Here is a 17750-nt window from a genome sequence, read left to right as displayed (position 1 = left end):
TGGGGCCCCTTGGGGTGTGTACTTAGTCCTCTCCTGTACTCCCTGTTCACCCATGACTGCGTGGTCAAACACGACTCCAACACCATCATTAAGTTTGCTGACGACACAACAATGGTAGGCCTGAACACCGACAACAATGAGACAGCCTATAGGGAGGAGGTCAGAGAACTGGCAGTGTGGTGCCAGGACAACATCCTCTCCCTCAATGTGAGCAAGACTAAGGAGCTGATCGTGGACTACAGGAAAAGGCGGGCCGAACAGGCCCTCATTAACATCAACGGGGCTGTAGTTGAGCGGGTCGAGTGTTTCAAGTTCCTTGGTGTCCACATCACCAACGAACTATCACAGTCCAAACACACCAAGACAGTTGTGAAGAGGGCACGACAAAACCTTTTCCTCCTCAGGAGACTGAAAAGATTTGGCATGGGTCTTCAGATCCTCAAAAAGTTCTACAGCTAACTATTGAGAGCATCCTGACCGGTTTCATCACCGCTTGGTATGGGAACTGCTCGGCATCTGAATGTAAGACGCTACAGAGGGTAGTGCATTCGACCCAGTACATCACTTCCAAGCTTCCTGCCATCCAGGACCTATATAATAGGGGGTGTCAGAGAAAATTGTCAGAGACTCCAGTCACCCAAGTCATAGACTGTTTTCTCTGCTACCGCACGACAAGTGGTACTGGAGCGCCAAGTCTAGGACCAAAAGGATCCTTAACAACTTCTACCCCCAAGCCATAAGACTGCTGAACATTTAATCATATGGCCACCGGACTGTTACATTGACCCCCCGCACATTGGCCACCAGACTATTACCTCAACTAACCTGTACCCCCGCACACTGACTCTGTACCGGTGTCCCCTGTATATAGCCTCGTTATTGTTATGTTATTGTGTTACTTTTTATTATTTTAATTTTTTACGTTAGTTTATTTGGTAAATATATTCTTAACTTTTCTTAAACTGCACTGTTGGTTAAGGGCTTGTAAGTAAGCATTTCACGGTAAGGTCTACACTTGTTGTATTTGGCGCATGTAACAAATAAAGTTTGATTTGATCAAGACAAGAGAGACAACACAACACTACATAAAGAGAGACCTAAGACAACAACACAACATGGTAGCAACACAATATGACAACAAAATGGTAGCAACACAACATGGCAGCAGAACAACATGGTAGCAGCACAAAACATGGTACAAACATTATTGGGCACAGACAACAGCACAAAGGGCAAGAAGGTAGAGACAACAATACATCACGCAATGCAGCCACAACTGTCAGTATGAGTGTCCATGATTGAGTCTTTGAATGAAGAAATTGAGATAAAACTGTCCAGTTTGAGTGTTTGTTGCAGCTCGTTCCAGTCGCTAGGGATGTGTGTGCTTTGGGACCCAGGGATGTGTGTGCTTTGGGGACCTTTAACAGAATGTGACTGGCAGGACAGGTGCTGTATGTGGAGGATGAGGGCTGCAGTAGATATCTCAGATTGAGGGGAGTGAGGCCTAAGAGGGTTTTATAAATAAGCATCAACTAGTGCGTCTTGCGATGGGTATACAGAGGTGACCAGTTTACAGAAGAGTATAGAGTGCAGTGATGTGTCCTATAAGGAGCATTGGTGGCAAATCTAATGCCCGAATGGTAAAGAACATCTAGCCCACTCGGGAGCACCCTTACCTGTCGATCTATAAATTACGTCTCCGTAATCTAGCATGGGTAGGATGGTCATCTGAATCAGGGTTTGTTTGGCAGCTGGGGTGAAAGAGGAACTATTACGATAGAGGAAACCAAGTCTAGATTTAACTTTAGCCTGCAGCTTTGATATGTGCTGAGAAAAGGACAGTGTACCATCTAGCCGTACTCCCAAGTACTAGCATGAGGTGACTACCTCAAGCTCTAAACCCTCAGAGGTTGTAATCACACCTGTGGGCAGAGGGGCATTCTTCTTACCAAACCACACTACCTTTGTTTTGGAGGTGTTCAGGACAAGGTTAAGGGCAGAGAAAGCTTGTTGGACACTAAGAAAGTTTTGTTGTAGAGCGTCTAACACAAATCCGGGAAGGGGCCAACTGAGTATAAGACTGTATCATCTGCATATAAATGGATGAGAGAGCTTCCTACTGCCTAAGCTATGTTGTTGATGTAAATTGAGAAGAGTGTGGGGCCTAGGATCGAGCCTTGCGGTACACCCTTGGTGAAAGGCAGTGGCTGAGACAGCAGATGTTCTGACATTATACACTGCACTCTTTGAGAGAGGTAGTTAGCAAACCAGGCCAAAGACTCCTCAGAGACACCAATACTTCTTAGCCGGCCCACAAGAATGGAATGGTCTACCGTATCAAAAGCTTTGGCCAAGTCAATAAAAACAGGAGCACAACATTGCTTAGAATCAAGGGCAATGGTGACATCATTGAGGACCTTGAAGGTTGCAGTGACACATTTGCATAGCCAGTTTGCATAGCAGAGAGAATACTATAGACATCAAGAAAGCCAATCAGTTGATTATTGACAAGTTTTCCCAACACTTGATAAACAGGGAAAAATAGAAAGTGGCGTATAACAGTTAGAAAAGTGAAGGACGACCGTTATACCGATGACGTGTTTCTGCTCATGAGCTTAGCTAGCCAACGTCGCTTACAAGTGTGATCAGGGATTTCTATTGGAGAAGCAGTTCCTGCCTATCTTCATACTGTACTTTCTTTGTTTCTATTATATTTTACAGCATATTTTATGCAGCAATTTAGCAACAAACTGAAAATAGCTGTTATTTTGATAGGGTCATTAAAGAGAAAATATTAGTGTGCCATTCATCTTCATGACAAATTAATTCATGTTTTCTGTATGTTCTCTCTTAATCTATCAATTTCTCTTTCAGTCTGTCAAATCTGACCTGCAGAAATGACGTTGATTCTAGCTGAACTTGTTCTGATTCTTTTTGTGGGGGCTCAAACCAACATGTGGGCTTAAGCCAAAGCTAAAGCCAAAATGGTAGCCAAATAGGCCAAAATGCCAAGTTCTCTGTAGTAGCCACTCAAGGTTAATATCTAGACTTTGCAACATTTTCTACTGATAATAAAGTGTAAGTAAATTGAAATAAATACAAATTGTATAGAATTTGATTAAATACAATTATTTCAGAAATATTAATAACACACTCACCCCCCCCGTCCATTACCTTCCTCTCCTACAACTTCGAAGAGTCCAAACTGCTCCAGGACTTTGACGATCAGTCCCATCACCACCAGGACAGCTATCATCTCCAGCCCATCCAGACTCAACATCCTGGGGACACGATCTCATCAAACCAGGCCCAGCCAAACCCAGTCCCTTGTGCCGGATTACACCTATATCCTTTGCCTTTTCACCCAAAAAGAGCAGTACATCTGCCTGTACCAACAGAACTAAGCTGGGCCAACCAGATTCAAGGTGGGTACACCCAAGTGGTCACCAAGTATCCACAAAAAAGTCCTGTTATCCCATAATCTCCTGCAGCAACAGTTGAGAGAGCTAGTTGGATTTCTCTGATCCCTCCTCCAGAACCCGTCCTCTCCTCTGCGCTCGCTCCCCGTTCTCCCCATCCTGGGATCAGATGGCCCGTCAACACCCCCCCGGAGCTAGAAATAGGTGTCCATACAGCCCCAATAATGTATCAGTCCTGGACTACCATCAGGTAAAAATTCCCCCTTCAACATCACAGGGAAAGAGTGAAACTCTTCTCCTCTACTCGCTTCCCTTCTTCTTCTCCTTTCTGCTCTTTCCTGTCCTCCACCCCCTGTTTGAGTAAAATAATCCGGGGAAGAGTGCTGTCTGCTAGTCCTTTGGCTGTGTGTGTGTGTGAAGGAGAGATGACTGAGTGAGGTAGATGCGGGAGACAGCGGGAGGGAGAGAGAGTGAAGGGGAGGCGGGAGAGTAAGAGAGAAAGGGAGGAGAGGGTGGCATGCCCAGTGATATTACTTTCATTGATTTGCCAAATGTGGTTTCCAAGGTAACTGGCTGAAAATGTTTGGAAGAACCAAACACGACAACATGCATGTCTACAGAAGCAACATTTAATCTCGCTTTTAAAGAAATAACTATTTCACTATGACAGAAATAACTGTTTAACTTTTTTAAATAAATGTCTAATTAGAAGTTTTGGCAGTCTCAATACACTCTCTTGCAGTATGCAGTAAACCTCTACCGAAATAATGAATGCAGTATTTCATTATCTAGGTTACGTAAACACCAACACAAATTCCCTTCAGTATTAGCATTAGGAGAAGCAGCAACAGATGCATCTTAGCAATGAGTGGGTGGAGGCAACAGTTAGATGGAGGAACACTGGTAAAATTGAATGGCTTAGACTGATGTTTAATCAAAACAATGAATCACAAAAATGGACCCAATCACAAGAAGGTAGAGACAGATCAAAACCCGATTAATTTAAAACCAGAGTAGTATTTCACTACGTGACAGGGGGAAAGAAGAAGGGAGTGAAACAAATAGAGAGTGCATGAGAGCAGAAAAAGGTTAAAGAAAGAAAATAAGAGAGAGAGAGATGAGAGGGTCACTCCTCCCCACTTGTGAGTGTAACTCTAGCTTATTCATTTCTGTATTCTCTCCTAGACCAGGGTTTCCCAAACTCGGTCCTGGGGCCCAACATGGGTGCACGTTTTGGTTTTGTCCAGCACTACACTGCTGATTCAAATAATCAAAGCTGGATGATGAGTCAGTTATTTAAATCAGCTGTGTAGTTTTAGGGCAAAGAGCTCTTCTCCCATGCTTTGTGAATACAGAAAGCATCCATGGGTGGTCAACTAAAATAAAATGCAAATAATATATATATATATATATATATATACAGTGCCTTTGGAAAGTATTCAGACCTCTTGACTTTTCAAATTTTTGCTGTTACAGCCTTATTCAAAAATGTATTAAATAAAATTAAAATCCTCATCAATCTACACATAATATCCCAGAATGACAAAGCAAAAACAAGCTTTACATTTTTTTTTTAAAATACCCGATATAAATAAATATTCAGACCCTTTGCCATGAGACTCGCAATTAAGCTCAGGTGCATCCTGTTTCCATTGATTGAGATGTTTCTACAACTTGACTGGAGTTCACGTGAAGTAAATTCAATTGATTGGACATGATTTGGAAAGGCAAACACCTGTCTATATAAGGTTCCAAAATTGACACTGCATGTCAGAGCAAAAACCAAGACATGAGGTGGAAGGAATTGTCCGTAGAGCTCCGTGACAGGATTGTGTTGCGGTACAGATTTGGGTAAGGGTACCAAAAAATGATGGTCATTCTGAAAGAGCTCCAGAGTTCCTCTGTGGAGATGGGAGAACCTTTCAGAAGGACAACCAGTTCTGCAGCACTCCACCAATCAGGCCTTTATGGTAGAGTGGCCAGTTGGAAGCCCCTCCTCAGTAAAAGGCACATGACAGCCCGTTTGAATTTTGCCAAAAGACACCTAAAGACTCTCTGACCATGAGAAACAATATTATCTGGTCTGATTAAACCAGATTTAACTTTTTGGCCGGAATGCCAAATGTTACATCTAGAGCAAACTTGGCACCCTCCCTAAAGTGAAGAAAGGAGGTGGCAGCATCATGCTGTGAGGATGTTTGTCAGTGGCAGGGACTGGGAGACAAGTCAGGATTGAGGAAAAGATGAACGGAGCAAAGTACAGAGAGATCCTTGATGAAAATCTGCTCCAGAACACTCAGGACCTCAGACTGGGATGAAGGTTCACCTTCCAACAGGACAACGACCCTAAGCACACAACCAAGACAACGCAGGAGTGGCTTCGAGACAAGTCTCTGAATGTCTTTGAGTGGCCCAGCGATAGCCTGGACTTGAACCCGATCGAACAACTCTGGAGACCTGAACATACCTGTGCAGTAAAACTGCCCATCCAACCTGACAGAGCTTGAGAGGATCTGCAGAGAAGAATGGGAGAAACTCCCGAAATACAGGTGTGCCAAGCTTGTAGCTTCATACCGAATAAGACTCAAGGCTTTAATCACTGCCAAAGGTGCTTCAACAAAGTACTGAGTAAAGGGTCTGAATATTTATGTAAATGTGGTATTTCAGTTTTTTTAAACAGTTTTTGATTCATCATTATGGGGTATTGTTTGTAGATTGATGAGGGGAAAAAAGAATGATGAGGCTGTAACGTAACAAAATGTGGAAAAAGTCAATGGGTCTGAATACTTTCCTAATGCACTGTAAATGTGATATCTCAGTTTGTTTTATTTTATAAATGTGCAAAAATGTCTAAAAACCTGTTTTTCCTTTGTCATTATGGGGTATTGTGTGTAGATTGATGAGCGGAAAAAATGATTTAATCAATTTCAGAATAAGGCTGTAACGTAATAAAATGTGGAAAAACTCTAGGGGTCTGAATACTTTCCGAATGAACTGTAATCTCTCTCTCTCTCTCTCTCTCTCTCTCTCTCTCTCTCTCTCTCTCTCTCTCTCTCTCTCTCTCTCTCTCTCTCTCTCTCTCTCTCTCTCTCTCTCTCTCTCTCTCTCTCTCTCTCTCTCTCTCTCTCTCTCTCTCTCTCTCTCTCTCTCTCTCTCTCTCTCTCTCTCTCTCTCTCTCTCTCTCTCTCTCTCTCTCTCTCTCTCTCTCTCTCTCTCTCTCTCTCTCTCTCTCTCTCTCTCTCTCTCTCTCTCTCTCTCTCTCTCTCTCTCTCTCTCTCTCTCTCTCTCTCTCTCTCTCTCTCTCTCTATATATATATATGCAAGGGGCTTTATAGGCATTGGAAACATATGTTTACATTGCCAAAGCAAGTGAAATAGATAATAAACAAAAGTGAAATAAACAATAAAAATGTAACAGTAAACATTACACTCACAAAAGTCCCAAAAGAATAAAGACATTTAAAATGTCATAGTTTGTCTATATACAGTGCTGTAACGATGTGAAAATAGTTAAAGTAAACAGGGAAAAATAAATAAACATAAATATGGGTTGTATTTACAATGGTGTTTGTTCTTCACTGGTTGACCTTTTCTTGTGGCAACAGGTCACACATCTTGCTGCTGTAATTGCACACTGTGGCATTTCACCCAAAGGATATGGGAGTTTATCAAAATTACATTTGTTATCAAATTCTTTGTGGGTCTGTGTAATCTGAGGGAAATATGTGTCTCTAATATGGTCATACATTTGGCATCAGGTTAGGAAGTACAGCTCAGTTTCCACTTCATTTTGTGGGCAGTGTGCACATTGCCTGTCTTCTCTTGGGAGCCAAGTCTACCTACGGTGACCTTTCTGAATAGCAAGGCTATGCTCACTGAGTCTGTACATAGTCAAAGCTTTCCTTAATTTTGGGTCAGTCACAGTGGTCAGGTATTCTGCCTGTCACGGTTCTCGTCGGTAGAAATGGACCAAAACGCAGCAGGCATGCGGTTGTTCATTTTGAACATTTATGCACTCCAAAACGAACACAAAATGAACAAAAGAGAACGAACGATAAACTGACAGTCCTGTAATGTTGACATACACTAACACGGAACAATCTCCCACAAATGACAAACACAAACACACCCTAATATATGGGACTCTCAATCAAAGGCAAATAGACAACACCTGCCTTCAACTGAGAGTCCCAACCCCAATTAACCAAACATAGAAACAGACACACTAGAGTAAACATAGTATACGTGAAAATCAAACAGTGCCCAAAAACCCCGGAATACTTAAATCAAATGCCCCTTCAACAAACACACCACCCCGAACCACATAAAACGAATACCCTCTGCCACGTCCTGACCAAACTACAATACCAATTAACCCTTATACTGGCCAGGACGTGACAGTACCCCCCCCCTTAAAGGTGCTAACCCCGGAAGCACCTTAACAAAAATAACCCCAAGCAACACCAAAAAGAAAAATTCCCCTCTACTAAAGGGAGGGAAGGGAGGGTGGCTGCCGTCAACGACGGCACTGTGCTACACCCCCCCCTCCCCAACCCACCTATCTCTGGAGGTGGCTCCGGCTCTGGCCGTTCCAGGCTGTCGGGGCGGTCTGGCAGCTCGGGACAGTCTGGGCGGTCTGGCAGCTCGGGACAGTCTGGGTGGTCTGGCAGCTCGGGACAGTCTGGGCGGTCTGGCAGCTCGGGACAGTCTGGGCGGTCTGACGACTGTTGACTGGCGGGCGGCTCTGACGACTGTTGACTGGCGGGCGGCTCTGACGCCTGTTGACTGGCGGGCGGCTCTGACGACTGTTGACTGGCGGGCGGCTCTGACGACTGTTGACTGGCGGGCGGCTCTGACGACTGTTGACTGGCGGGCGGCTCTGACGACTGTTGACTGGCGGGCAGCTCTGATGACTGTTGACTGGCGAGGCTGGGTTTACGCACTTGAAGGCTAGTGCGGGGAGCGGGAACAGGACGAGTCGGACTGGGTTGACGCACTTCCGGGTCCGCACGAGAGACAGGAGCTGGAAACCCAGGGCTATGGAGGCGCACAGTCGGTCTTGATCTTACCTCCTGCACAACGCGTCTTGGCTGGATGGAACTAGTAGCCCTGTACGAGCGGGGTGCTTGTACAGGGCAGACTGGGCTGTGCAGGGGCCTGATGGTAGCCGTGTGTAGAGCGGGAGTTGGGTAGCCTGGTCCTCGGAGGCGTACCGGCGACCAGATGCGCTGCGCAGGCATCCTCCTACCAGGCTGGATGTCCGCTCTAGCACGGCACCTGCGAGGGGCTGGAATGATGCGCACCGGACTGTGCGTGCGTATGGGTGAGATAGTGCGCTCCTCAGCGAAACATGGCGCTCTCCACCCCATACGCTCCTCCATATAACCACGGGTAGCTGGCTTCCGGCTCTTCATAGGCCTAGCCAAACCTCTCGTGCTTCTCCCTCAGCGCGTCCATGGCCTCGTACCTCCGCCTCTCTGCCTTGGCTGCCTCAATTTCCCACTGAGGGCGGCGATAATCCCCAGCCTGGTGCCAAGGTCCGGCCCCGTCCAGAACTTCCTCCCAGGTCCACTTCTCCCGCCAGTCCAACTCGAAGTCCCTCTGCTCCTTCCTCTGCTGCTTGGTGCTTAGTTGGTGGGAGATTCTGTCACGCTTGTCGTCGGTTAAAGAGGACCAAAACGCAGCAGGTATGTGAATGCTCATCTCGACGTTTTAATAAGTACCAAATGAACACAAAAATAACAAAAGAGAACGAACGATAAACTGACAGTCCTGTAATGTTGACATACACTAACACGGAACAATCTCCCACAAATGACAAACACACCCTAATATATGGGACTCTCAATCAAAGGCAAATAGACAACACCTGCCTTCAACTGAGAGTCCCAACCCCAATTAACCAAACATAGAAACAGACACACTAGACTAAACATATAATACATGAAAACCAAACAGTGCCCAAAAACCCCGGAATACTTAAATCAAATGCCCCTTCAACAAACACACCACCCCGAACCACATAAAACGAATACCCTCTGCCACGTCCTGACCAAACTACAATACCAATTAACCCTTATACTGGCCAGGACGTGACACTGCCACTGTGTACTCTCTGTTAAGGACCAAATAGCATTCTAGTTTGCTCAGTTTTTTTGTTAATTCTTTCCAATGTGCAAGTAATTATAGATATTTTGTCTCATGATTTGGTTGGGTCTAATTGTGTCGCTGTACTGGGGCTCTGTGGGGTCTGTTTGTGTTTGTGAACAGAGCCCCAGGACCAGCTTGCTTAGGGGACTCTTCTTCAGGTTAATTTCTCTGAAGGTGATGGCTTTGTTATGGAAGGTTTGGGAATCGCTTCCTTTTTGGTGGTTGTAGAATTTAACGTCTCTTTACTGGATTTTTATAATTAGCGGATATCGGCCTAATTCTGCTCTGCATGCATTATTTGGTGTTTTAAATTGTACATGGACACTCTCTCTCTCGCTCTCTCTCTCTCTCCCTCTCAGTGCATGCTGGGAGTGTTTGTAGTTGAGAAGCAGTGAGAAGGGCTCTGTTCTTACTTACTTTCTTGCTTCTTAATTTTGACTTTTTTTCTCCAAAAATGTTTTTGTATGGTGTGCCATACGGTGTACTAAACCAACGCACTGTTAGTTTAGTGGTACCCACTGTTTTTGTTCAACGTTAGGGATGAAGGGGACAGAGTTTTGGTTTCCTGGGGTTTGAATGGTGTGTTGTGCGCGATGGCTTCGCAGCCTAGTGTGGAGGAGATGCTGTCATTAGGGCATGTATTCAGGTGTGTTCCTGAGAATGGAGTTAAGGTGGAGGAGGTGCTGCTCACGGATCTGTGAACAGGTAGGAGCTGAATTTATGCAGTCTGCATCCAGAATGAACAAAGCTGTGGTTGTGTTCATGAAAAGAGAACATTTAGTGGGCAGGCTGATTGTTAGTGGAATATTTGCAAGGGATGTCTTGGTGCCGATTTCTCCTCTTTCGACAAGGGTTGTATTTGCGAATCTGCCTCCGTTTATTACGGATGATCAAATCAGGAAAGAGCTGAGTTGTTTTCGTAAGTTTGCTAGCAATTTTCGTGTACTGTCGGCAGGTGTTCAGGCTGATGCAGTTAAACATATTGTTTCGTTCCAGAGGCAACTGTTCATGTTTCTGAAAAACAATGAGCAACAGTGAAATGCGCATTTCAAAGTGAGGCATGAGGAGGGGCTTTACGCAGGTTTGCCAGCACAGATAGTTTGCGGTGTTTTGAGTGTGGGGATTTGGGGCTTAACCTCTATACCCGTGGTGCACTCCATCAACAGCAGGTGCATTTCAAGAGCGGCAAATTTGAATCCAAATAAATGTCAAAATTCAAATTTTTCAAACATACAACTATTTTACACCCTTTGAAAGATAAACATCTCCTTAATCTAACCACGTTTTACGATTTCAAAAAGGTTTTACGGCGAAAGCATAAATTTAGAGTATGTTAGGACAGTACATTTACAAGAGTTGTGTGTAATGTTTTGTCAATTCAAAGACAGGGTCACCAAAACCATAAAACCACCTCAAATTTGATGCACTAACCTTTTACAATCTCCATCAGATGACACTCCTAGGACATTATGTTAGACAATGCATGCATTTTTAGTTCTATCAAGTTCATATTTATATCCAAAAACAGCGTTTTACTATGGCATTGATGTTGAGGAAATCGTTTCCCTCCAATAACCGGCAGTCAAGTCAGTACCACAAATTAAATAATTAAAATTAGAAAACATTGGTAAAATATTATATTGTCATTTAAAGAATTATAGATTTACATCTCTTGAACGCAATCAACTTGCCAGATTTAAACATAACCTTACTGGGAAATCACACTTTGCAATAATCTGAGCACTGCGCCCAGAAAAATACGCGTTGCGATACAGACTAGACGTCATGTTGGGGAGATCTAAAATCGAAAATACTATGTAAATAATCCATTACCTTTGATTCTCTTCATCAGATGTCACTTCCAGGTATCACAGGTCCATAACGAATGTAGTTTTGTTCAAAAAAGCTCATCATTTATGTCCAAAAATCTCCGTCTTGTTAGCACATGATCTAAGCCAGCCGGACTTCTCGTCATGAACGAGGGGAAAAAATATATTTACGTTCGTTCAAACATGTCAAACGTTGTATAGCATAAATCATTAGGGCCTTTTTTAACCAGAACATGAATAAAATTCAAGGTGGACGAATGCATTCTCTTTTATAACGTATTGGAACGAGGGTACCCAAAATGAACTCGCGCGCCAGGTGTCTAATGGGCCATCATCGTTCCATGGCTCTTGTTCGGTCAGATCTCCCTCCAGAAGACTCAAAACACTTTGTAAAGGCTGGTGACATCTAGTGGAAGCAATAGGAAGTGCCAAAATATTCCTCAGCCCCTGTGTTTTTCAATGGCATAGGTTTAAAGGTAATACAACACATCAGGTATCCACTTCCTGTCAGAAAATGTCTCAGGGTTTTGCCTGCCAAATGAGTTCTGTTATACTCACAGACACCATTCAAACAGTTTTAGAAACTTTAGAGTGTTTTCTATCCATATATAATAAGTATATGCATATTCTAGTTACTGGGTAGGATTAGTAACCAGATTAAATCGGGTACATTTTTTTATCCAGCCGTGCAAATACTGCCCCCTAGCCCTAACAGGTTAAGAGCTTTGCATGCCCACATATAGGCCGTGGACAAGGTGAGGGCGCCAGTGGGGGAAATTGAGGTCAACGTGCAGGGGGCCAAGAGACTCAGGCAGCAGAGACTGGGCCTAGTCATGCTATGGATGGTGGTGTAGATTAGGCTGGGTCTAGTCATGCTGTAGATGGTGGTGTAGCTGAGGCTGGGTCTAATCATGCTATGGATGTGTAGCTGAGACTGGGTCCAGTCATGCTATGGATGGTGGTGTTGTCCAAATTCATCTTTTCTGTCAACAGTATACAGCTCTCTCATCCTCAGAGGCCTCCAGGCTAACTTAGCTGAATTAGGTAGGGACCTGGGCAGTTTTTTCCAGGTTAAAGCAATGGGAGCACTTTTAAGAACTAGGTTCTCCATGTTTCAGGAGATGGACGCTCCCAGCTCCTTCTTCTTTGGTTTAGAAAACCGATCGATGGACCCAAGGGTATGCATTGTCTACAGCTGTCGGATGGGCAGGTGGCCACTGTGGTGGGGGAGATGCAGGAGCGGACTGTGGAGTTTTATACTGAGTTGTATAGGACAGAACTGTGTGATCCTATGTGTGCTCAGGTCTTGTGCTCCAGATGTCCCCAGCCATGGGGGTCGATGGACTCCTAGTGGAGTTTTATTCTGGGGAATAATTGGACAGGACTTATTTTGTGTGTTGAGTGAGCGCGTCAGGATAGGAGAGTTGCAGATTAGCTGTCGCCAGGTGGCTCTGACTCCTGCCCAAGAAAGTGGACTCGTGTGAATTTAAGAACTGGAGGCCTGTGGCATTGCTCTGTGCGGACTACAAAATATTTGCCAAGGTCCTTGCTAACAGACTGAAGTCCCATCTGGACTTTATACTACAGTACACAAGGACCAGACATATTGTGTACCGGGATGCTCAATCACGGACAACCGGTTCTTAATCAGGGACATGTTGGACTTGTCGAGAGTTGCTAATGTGATCTTTGGACTGGTCTCTTTAGACCAAGAGAAGGCTTTTGATAGAGTGGACCATGAGTGTCTGTTTAATGTGATGTCTGCGTTTTGGTTTGGGGAAAGGTTTTGTCCTGTGTGAAGATGTTGTATGCTGGGGTGTCATGTATGATCAAGGAGGGAGGGGGGCTCAGTAGGCCAGTCTGGGTGAGGTGGGGCATTAGACAAGGATGCCCTCTATCGGCGCAGTTATATACACTAGCTATAGATCCTTTTTTAGGCCTGCTACGCTGGAGACTGCGGGGCGTGTGCTGGACAGGCATGGGTGTGTTTACAGGCATAGCAGTGTCGGCATACGCAGATGACATTACATTTTACATTTTTTTTGTCATTTAGCAGACGCTCTTATCCAGAGCGACTGACAGTAGTGAATGCATACATTTCAACAACAACAAATCCGTACATCTCTGTGATGGTCAGGGATGGGCAGGACATGCAGGCACTAGAGACTAGTCTGAAGGTGTATGAGGGAGCTTCGTCAGCTAAGGTGAATTGGGGTAAGCTCTGTTAGGTGTGTCTTTCAGGGGTTTTGCAGTTGGGTTGTGAAGGGCTTAACATTTTGGGGGTGTACCTGGGCTCTGAGAGGTGGGTCAGGAAGAACTGGGAGAGGCTGTCACAGGCAGTGGTGTCAAGACTGGCCAGGTGGAGGTGGCTTCTGTCCCAAGTGTCATATAGAGGGAGGGTGCTGATAATCAACAACCTGGTGGCATCCTCCCTGTGGCATAAATTGTCGGTCCTCAACACCCCCACTGGTCTGCTCGTAGACCTGCAACGCAAGCTGGTGGATTTTTTTCCGATTGGGCCATCACTGGCTGAGGGCGGCAGTGTTGTACTTGTCCATCCACGAAGGAGGACAGTGCCTGGTGGAACTGGAGAGGACGGTGGCTGCTTTCCAACTAAATGCGGCGCAGAGACTGCTGTACCATACTTATGTCGCCTGGAGGGAACCAGCATGCGCGCTGCTGAGGAGAGCTGGCGGATTAGGGTTCCTCATGAAGCTGGAGAGGCTGAGTACAGCAGGTCTCTCTGACTTTTACTTTGTGGTGCTGAGGGCCTGGCAGCTGCTAGAAGAGGGTGTGGAGCCTGGGCTGTGGGTGTGGGAGGAGCCTATCTTCCACAACCCAGCCATCCTTTTGAGATCAGTTCAGTTGGCCACCCTACAGAGGTGACTGATGGCATCAGGTTTACTAAGGCTGGGTGACCTGCGGCTACTGGGGGAGGAGGGGTGGAAAAACCCAGAAGTCCTGGAACAACAAACAGGACTAACATCTCTTAGGCTGCTGGAGAGATTCCTGGGGGAGGTCCAGGAGGCACTGTCTGAGCCAGTAAGGGGGGTATTTGAGCAGCCAAGAGGGAGCGGCCTCCAATGTTTCTGCCACTGCAGGTCACGGCAGAGACTGGGGACTGGCAAGGGGGTCTGAAGGACTTGTTAGAATTTGAGGGGGTTGGAGATAAAGCCCTCTACAACCTCTGCATTAAGGTGAGGAACATTAGGAGCCTAACAGGAGTGAAGGCACATCAGTGTCAGGAGGTATGTGGGGCGGAGAGTATGGTGAGTTTTAGATAGAGGGGGCTCTATAAACTCCCAGTATCAAAGAGGTCAGCGGACCTCCAGTGGAGGGTTCTACATGGAGCCCTGGCCACTAACAGCTGGTTTGCACGGGTCGACCCGGGACTCGGACAGGGTTGTCCTTTCTGTGCCATGAGTGAAACTGTGCGTCATGTGATTTCTGTGTGCTCCAGGTTAATGCCATTACTGTCTCTGTTGGAATGTCTGTGTGTGAGGTTGGGGGTGGAGTTTACTGTTGGGATGTTTATAATGGGGTACAGGTATTCGAAGAAGGAAAAGGCCAAATGTGTGTTGTTGAATTTTCTGTTTGCTCAGGCGAAGTTGGCTTTTTGGCTAACAAGGAGGAACAGGGTCAAAGGTGGAGGGATAACAGACCCTTTATTATTATTTAATGTGATGGTCTCTGCACGCATTCGGGTGGAATTTCAGTTCTATAAAATGATGTGTGGAGTGTGGAGATGTACAGCTGGGGAAGATATACGGTTGTAGAAGTGGTGAGGTTTTGGTTATTGTGATGTGTGGCGTTGTTTTATATCATGGGGTAGAGGGCAAGGTGAGTATGCAGCACAGGGGCTATTTGTTTTTAAAGGGGGGTGGGGGGGGTGGTGAGGTTTTAATTAAATTAAATGAGGATATATCATTAAAGAAAGACAAAAAGTCAACAAAAAATGTGTCTCTCTCTCTCTCATTTCAATGCCTTTCTACTTCCCCCTCTATATGTTTGTGAGTCATGTCTGTGTTGTTTGAGAGTCTCTGCACTAGACATCTCATTAATATGATGGCTTTCTCAGCAGTACACAACACCAGGGAACACCACGGCATGACATGCCGACTTAGCCTGTCCTTGGCTGACACACTACAGGTGGGCATACAATATGATAGGGAACACAATCTGACATAACTGCTGATATCTGTGGGGGTTTGACAACAAAGCAAACACCATGCTGTGACCTGTTGCTCCAATCAATGTTGACAGTAATGTATATGTCTGTATTAAGCACAGGCTACTTTCAAAAACATACTAGCCTCCTGTCGGCACACACACACGTACATGCATGAGCACACATGCATGCTCACACACGCATGGACACACACACACACACACACACACACACACACACACACACACACACACACACGCTCAGGAGGAACATTTGTTAGAGATGACTCTTGGATGTATTGATGAGATGTCATCTACTAAGCCAGGGATGAGAGGAGAGAGAGGGAACAAGGGATTATTTCATAATAATTACTGTGTAAATGAACATGCACAATGTAATCATGTATGTGTGTCAAAGTGTGTCAAATATGTAAGTTGAACACGTTGTATGTTAAAAGCACTGTTTGTGTGTGTGGGTATCCCTAACCTTGCCAACAGACAAAGAGCTGTAAATGGATCAGTGGTTCACCAATCAGGGCTTGATGGGCTCGGCAACAGCCAGTGTGGTGTGTAAAGAAACATTACTTTTTTCAGAGAAAGTTTCTTTGGGAACATCAGGCGACGTCCTAAAAACTTATTTAGGGACATCCCCGGAACAAGCTGGGAACTAAACATAAACCTCCGATGGACCATGACAGAACGTCCTATGTTTTATCCATTATTGGACACAGGAATGTTCTTGCAACGTCTCCATGAAATGTGTCTAGAATATTAATATCTTATATTCTGAGAACATGCATGGCAATCGTATTCTATGTATGTTTGGTGTGACATTGATGGAATATTCTCCTAACCCTCAGAAAACTGGACATCTGAATGTTCTTGCAATGTTCCCATGAAACGTGTCTCGAACATTAGTATTAAAAAGTCTGAGAACATGGTAACCATGTTCTGGATATGGTCTGTTCGACATTAAGGGAATGGTCTCTTGGAAACAGTCCTTGCACATCATTGGACCATTCCTATGAAAACGTTATGTAATGACCTAATGATTCTCGTAAGGGAACGTTCTCTAAAGTTGTGAGAACGTTTGTTGTTAGCTGGGTAAGGTCTGACGACATTGTAAGTGTCAGGGAGAGAACGACAGAATGAGGAGAAGAAAAACCATCCCTACTTTATTACCCTCCATGACCTCTTTTCTCCTGCAGTATTCTTCACCTCATTGTATCTGTCAGATGGTAAATTGGCCTCGCAGATGTGTTCTCTAGTTGTATAATCAGCTCTCCTCCCTCTTCTCCTCCATCCGCTCTCTTCTATACTCTACTCTTCTCACCTGCTCCCTCTTCTGGTCCTCTCTCCTCTGATCTCCTCTCTCTCTCTCGTCTTCTCCCCAAACATCCCTGGTCATCAATACACAGTTATACACAGGGCCAAAGCCAAAGCTATTGATGAAGTATAAAAAAGCCAATACTATAAACACACACACACACACACACACACACACACACACACACACACACACACACACACACACACACACACACACACACACACACACACACACACACAGTGTTGCTATTTAATTCACCAGTCTCAGTGAATTAATAAACATCACCTCAGAGAGTTCATCTAACTAGCGCTAAACAACACACACAGCTTTCATTTAGCCTTAGCGCCTGCCTCTCTAACCCTCCATACAATAATGCTGTTATCAAATACACTCACTCATCTGTCAGGATGAGGTCCGGGTACAGAGCGGAGTGGGAGGCGGAGGAGGGGACACACAGACACAAAAAACACATAAAGACCATCAGAAAGATGTTTACACGCACACACACACACACACACACAGTCCATCAAAACCAAACACAGCCTATTATAAATGAAGAACAGCTTGCCTTGTTCTAAAGCTCTCTGAAGCCTTGGTAAGGAATGAGATAGAGGGGACAGGCAGCTCTGACTGTTCCTGTTATTTCCGAGGCGTATGGATGACTGCTGTATTCACACACTGAGCTGGGATAACTAAAACTAATGAGCTCCATTCAATACTCACTCCACTCCATATTCTTTTAGTCGTATATTTTGAACCTCTTTCTCTCTTTCTCTCTCTTGATCACTTTAAACAGGCCAAATTATATTCTCTACAGCAGTGCTTAATTTGTAAATGGGGAGGTGTCGGAACAAA

General features: G+C 45.0%; 1 protein-coding gene across 2 annotated transcripts in view; it reads right to left on the bottom strand.

Moving 5' to 3' along the window:
• Positions 1-17750, bottom strand: part of LOC106604421 (Kv channel-interacting protein 2) — a 118757-nt gene that overhangs the window by 49535 nt on the left and 51472 nt on the right. The window contains exon 1 of one of the 2 annotated variants that reach the window (XM_014199039.2): positions 3175-4132. The exons of the other annotated variant lie outside the window; for it this stretch is intronic. Coding sequence (XP_014054514.1) covers positions 3175-3280 — 106 coding nt within the window. The 5' untranslated portion in view covers positions 3281-4132. Of the gene's footprint in view, positions 1-3174; positions 4133-17750 lie in introns of those variants that run through there. 2 annotated transcript variants of the gene reach the window in all.

This window comes from Salmo salar, chromosome ssa01 (assembly GCF_905237065.1).
Source record: "Salmo salar chromosome ssa01, Ssal_v3.1, whole genome shotgun sequence".
In the NCBI taxonomy this organism is placed as follows: Eukaryota; Metazoa; Chordata; class Actinopteri; order Salmoniformes; family Salmonidae; genus Salmo; species Salmo salar.
Note: the sequence above shows the minus strand (reverse complement) of the source record. Positions and strands in the feature narration are given on the sequence as shown.